At 38.6% G+C, this 6,018-nt stretch overlaps 1 protein-coding gene across 1 annotated transcript; it reads right to left on the minus strand.

Moving 5' to 3' along the window:
* Window positions 1–337: 337 nt before the first annotated feature.
* Window positions 338–3,224, minus strand: LOC132874345 (acidic mammalian chitinase-like). The gene is made up of 11 exons (XM_060910454.1): window positions 3,200–3,224; window positions 3,102–3,128; window positions 2,807–3,011; window positions 2,643–2,699; window positions 2,348–2,513; window positions 2,107–2,231; window positions 1,840–1,963; window positions 1,115–1,297; window positions 913–1,029; window positions 698–830; window positions 338–594 (listed from the first exon to the last, which is right to left on the minus strand). Exons 1-11 carry the CDS (start codon window positions 3,222–3,224, stop codon window positions 338–340), a joined length of 1,419 nt encoding a protein of 472 aa, XP_060766437.1.
* Between the last annotated feature and the right edge of the window lie 2,794 nt (window positions 3,225–6,018).

Here is a 6,018-nt window from a genome sequence, read left to right on the forward strand (position 1 = left end):
GAATTGTTTTGATTCAGTACAATTTATTGATCCAAAAATAAACAAATTAATATGGTACAAACAACTTCAAAACTGAAAAAATTTAAGAGTTGAATGTTAGTGATTGTTAATGAACATTTTCAGCAGAATTGAATATTAAATATAAGGATCCATAAACAATAGTGTTCTGAAATTTTTGCTATTCTGAAGATAAATTAAGAGCAGTTACATTTTTTCTGTGCATCAATGATTCTACCAATCCTGTTTCAAGAATGTTACCTTATATTAATTCCTAATATTGTTAAGCGGCATTCTTCTTGTACAGCATTAAACTGGCTTTTACTGTTGAAAATTTAGTTCAAGGCTTAGCCCAGGCACAGCACTTGCATGCGTTATCATACACTGTTCCATCTCCACACCGATTTACAAATGTTTTACCTCCAGCACAGCTATAGAATTTAGTTGGGTCTTCAGGGTGAGCATAAAGGCCATCAGGCTTTCCAGCACAGAATCCACTTCCAGGCTCATGTGTGGTAGTTGTGGTAGTTGTGGTAGTTGTGGTAGGTTTTGGGGTGGTTGATTGACCTGGTTCGGGGGTAGTAGTTGGAGGCACAACTAGAATGGAAAAAGAAATATATATTATATATCACATGATTAACATTTGGTTTTGAGATTATCAGTTAAATAGCAGGAGTAACAGGTACCCATGGCTACATACCAATATTCAGGAGTTTGTGTAGGTGACCCATAAGAGGATGCTTCCCTTGCCCACAGAACTCCCCAGCAAAGTCATCCAGATCTAGAGCCCAAACAAAAGCCCCCCCCAACTTGTTGTCTTGTAGATACCTTACCTATGAGGAAAGGAGTGGTAAGAGTAAGAATGTTATATTTAATTGCCTTTATGCCAAAAGTTCATTTGCTACTCTAAAATACCTTGATTTCAAAGCTTTCTCTGGTGTCAAATCCAACCCATTCACCACCCTTTGTAGCATATGGTACTCTCTGATCCTCAATCCACTCAAGTTTAGTTCCCTGAAGGAATCCACAGATCTGGGGAAAGTTGTACATTGTATTAACTAGCAGCTTGGTAAAAATTCAAGTTCGAATAATTTCATGTTAAACTTTTTCACAATACCTCATAGTAGGACCAGAAGCCAGCCTCCCGGGTATAAGGTCCAGCAGAAGCTGGTCCACTGGCTGGAGCACCAACTCCAGTAGCTGAAGAACTGAGGCGGAAGGTACGACCATATGTGGCAAATCCCATCCTCAATTTCTCCACAGGGGTACCGTTGTCCCTCCAGTATCTCATTGCATAATCCTTAACAATAAACAGTTTCTACATCACTGTTGTTCAGTTTTATAATACTGAGTGAATGTGAGGTTTAAACTTTAAAGCTTCAACATTACCTTGAGGTAAATACTTCATATTATACAATTTGTACACACACACACACACACACACACACACACACACACACACACACACACACACGATACAGGGTTAGTCAAAATTATGTTAACACTCATGGATTATTTTTCTCCTGCAGATAGAGGTCACCCATGATGTACATTTCCCCATGAAATGTGTCCAGGCTTTAAATGGTACTGTTGCTTGCTGGTTTTTGTGTGTTGAACATGATGGCAAACAGGTTGAGACAGTCCTGTAAATCCTCTTGCACATATGCTGTATGCTTTGTGAATAAATGTTTCTACCATTTAAGCATTAAGAATTTTGACTAACCCTGACACACACACACACACACACACACACACACACACACACACACACACACACACACACACACACACCACACACACACACACCAGTATGGCAAGACTAATTTATCAGAGCATTCTTACAGTGTTGAAATACACAAGATCTCCGAAGTCTTCAGATCCCTGATACAGGGGGCTGTTGTGTCCTGTGAAGCTCTCCCAAGTTCCATGGAAGTCATAGGTCATCACATTGATGAAATCAAGATAGCTAAAAAGATTGTCAAATATTGATTATGAAATTCACACACAACAATTTTTCCCCTCACTGATGTACTTGCTTTATTTTAATTCTTACCTACCAATTAGATATCTTTCTGCCAGTGTATTTCAGTCAGAAATACTAAAACTTACTTTGCAATCTTTGCTATTTCATATCCAGCATCAATTGTCCCTTTGCCAGCAGATACTGCAGCAGTAAGCATGAGCTTAGGTCGTCCAGTGGCTTTACCTTCTGCCTCATAAGCTTCCACCAGTTCCTTATAAAATTACACCAGAATGAGTAGTTATATCAGGATCAGATCTCTTCCCCCCCATCTAGTTGGATCAGGTAGTTAACAGCTTATACAATTCTGAATTACATGGGCAAGCCTACCTTGCACAATAAAGTAAATCTCTGTTTGTCCTCAGGAGGGCTACCTCTGGAACCTGGGTATTCCCAGTCCAAGTCCAGACCATCAAATCCATGATTCCTTAGGAAGGAGATGGATGACTGGATGAATTTTTGACGGTTGGCAGGTGAGGAGACCATAATGGAAAACCTGAGAAAATGGATTTTTCATGAGTTGCATTGTTTGTACAAAGTCATGGAATAACTGTTAGACACTGATATACTATCCCAGCACTGTCATTTGTAAATAATGGAAATGTAAAAACCCACAATAACTTACTGAGTCGAGCCAAAATTCCATCCACCAACAGCCAAGAGAGTTTTAAGGTGAGGGTTACTGCATAGATTAAGGAAACACAATAAATAAATACACTACACTATTGGGCTTCATAGATAATTACTATTACCATTGTCATTACACATCAAAGCTTTTGTCATACGTACGTTTTCTTTAAAGCATTAAAGGATTGGTAGAGGGTTTCATCATTCCATTCATAAGTGACAAGCTCATTGGCATAGTTAATAATAGAAAAGGCATAAATCAGATGTGTACACAGGAAGGGATCTACATTAGCAGGTATGTATTTTCCAGCACCAGGTCGGTATTGAGACCAGTTGGTGAAATAGCATGCCAGTTGCCTGGATGTTGCTGTGAAATAAAGACAAATACAAATAAACAAGAAATTGCAAAAGTAGTTACAGGTAGTCATTTTATGAATTATATATTTTCATGACTCACCAAAGTGACACAGCACCAAGCACAAGCCTAGAAAATAAAAGGTTGTGTCAATATAATATACACAATCAAATGTCAATTTGGAAACCGTTTTCAGATACCTGCAAGAACCGTGAGCCTGGCCATTTTGATAGCACCTGTTTTTTCAGTTGTAATTCTTTTGTCAGGGAGATAGAGGTGACTTCGTAAGATTCTTTACTATTTATCAATAGACAATTTTTACAAGATAACTATGGCCCTTAAGCACTGAACTTCTCCCTGGGTTACTTTCTAGATGAAAGGCACATGTACCTATAGCTCACACATCTTAAATAGTCTGGCTAGTCCTTGTCTAATCAAGTAGGACATGGAAAGTTTATTAGGTCATCGAGAGACAAAGTGTAAAGTGTGGACTGATAGGACAGTGTGATATGTTGGCACAGTGAAGAACTCTGGCCTACCCTTTATAAAAAAAAAAAACACACACACACACACACCCTTTTACAGCTTGTACCTCTACGTTCTGGTCTGATTTTTCAAAAATGAAATCAGAATAACAGCTGTGCTTATTTTGCTCAATTATAGAATAGATTTCCTTTTGCAGTTCTGTGAGATGTGATGAGTTATTGTATCTAGGGTTGAGTTAGACAGAATAAATGTTTAGGAGAATTCAGTGGTTTAAGTTACTGTTATGAACAGAATGTAAATGCTTCATGCAGAAAACAAATTGTGAAATTTTACACATGACACAGTTGTGGTCAAAAGTTTACAGACAGTGACATGAAGGTCATGGTAATATTTGGGCTTTCAGTAATTTCTTTGAACTGTTCTTTTTCTGTGGCAGAATGTACAGCATACTGTACATCTTTAATAAAACAAACAAACAAACAAACTAGAATTTGGTGCACAAGTTCATTTTATGAAATCAACACAGGGTCAAAACTATACATATAGGGTCAAAAGTTTACATATGCTCACAGACTTAATTCAGAGGTGCTGAAACTTCCAAAATGTCTCATCTTGCCAAGGCTGAGGTCTCTTAACTTCCTGTTCATGATTGACTACAGCTGGTAGCTTCTCAGTGCCTTCACGAAAAGGGCTTGTTTACAGCACTCATTGGATTGACCAACACAGTAAAATGGGAAAATCCAAGGAGCTCAATGCAGAACAGAGAGGATCACAGATATATGCACACAACTCAACTCCAGAATGTCTCTTGGAGCCATTTCTAAACTGCAAATTCCAAGATCAGTTCAAACAATTGTCTCCAAGTTATTGTGAGGTGTAGCCACGTTGCCTCAAGAAAACCCCAAAATTGTCACCCTCAGCTGAAAGGAAATTGGTTTGGATGGTCAGGAACAACCTGGGAACCACCATGGTACAACCCTGTCATGAACTAGAAGCTGATGGATCACTGTCTGAAGTTCAGATCACCACAGACCAAGAGGCTGCTGTTCAAGAAATAACCCCCTGCTCCAAAACTAACACCTTCAAGCTTAACAAAAATTTGAAGCTGATCACACAAAGAAAAAGCCTTCTGGAAGATAGCTGTATGGTCAGATGAGAAAGATTGACTTGTTTGGCCACAATGACCACCATGTACAGAGGGACACTGTACCAGCTGGTGGTAGGATCATCATGCTCTGGGGCTGTTTTGCTGCCAGTGGAACAGGTTCATTGCACAAAGTGGATGGAATAATGGAGGACTACCTCAGAATTCTTCAGCATAAACCATCAGAAACTTGAACATGATTTGGGAATTACAACAGGACAATGAACCCGAACACACATAAAAGCTGATTGTGGAGGATAAAGCAGGCTAACATTAAGCTTAAAACAAGTCCTGACTTAAACCCTATTGAAAATATATGGACTGTGCTTATAAGAAGGGGGGGGGGAATTGAACTACCAAGTCTATCATGAAGAGTCCTGAAATATCCAACCAGAATTCTGTCAGAAGCTTGTTCATGGTAAACAAGTGTTTGGTCAAGGTGAACCTAAATATTAGGTGTGCTGTATGTATATTTTTGATCCTGTGTTGATTTCAGAAAACCCAAAGAAAATTAACTTGTGCACAAAATTCTATTTTTTTAAAGATGTACAGTATGCTGTACATTCTGCCGCAGAAAAAGAACCATTCAAAGTTACTGAAAGCCCAAATATTGCCATGACATTCATGTCACTGTATGCAAACTTCTGACCACAACTCATCCTTCCATCTATAAAAATCTCACAGTATTTGGAAACAGTTTTCAGATACCTGCAAGAAGTGTGAGCTTGGCCATTTTGATGCGCCTGTTGTGTTTTTCAGTTGTAATTCTTTTGTCAGGGAGAGAGGTGACTTTTAGTAGGATTCTTTACTTTATCAATCGACAATTTTTATAAGATAACTATGACTTCAGTACTGAACTCATATTTGTCTCCTTCATCTAGAAAGTAACCCATGTACCTACAGCTCACGCTGTTTAAAATAGTCTGGCTGGTCCTTGTCTAAATCAAGGAAGAGATGGAAAGTTTATTAGGTCATTGAGAGACAAAGTGTGGACTGATAGGACAGTGTGATAACATGTAAGCACAGTGAAGAACTCAGTTTAAAAAAAACCACAAACCCCCCCCCCCCACACCTGCTTTTACAGCTCGTACCTGTATGTTCTTGTTGGATTTTTCAAAAATGAATCAGAACAGCTCTGCTTATTTTTGCTCAATTATTGGCAGTTTAAAAAAATATTTTATATATATATATATATATATATATATATATATATATATATATATATATATATATATATAAATAAATCTCCTTCTCACCCCTGGCGGGGGGGGTGGTATCCATGTCATCCTCAAGCTCGGGTCCTCTACCAGAGGCCTGGGAGTTTGAGGGTTCTGCGCAGTATCTTCGATGTTCCTAGGACTGCGCTCTTCTGGACTGAGGCTTCAGATG

This window comes from Neoarius graeffei, chromosome 26, assembly GCF_027579695.1.
Source record: "Neoarius graeffei isolate fNeoGra1 chromosome 26, fNeoGra1.pri, whole genome shotgun sequence".
In the NCBI taxonomy this organism is placed as follows: domain Eukaryota; kingdom Metazoa; phylum Chordata; class Actinopteri; order Siluriformes; family Ariidae; genus Neoarius; species Neoarius graeffei.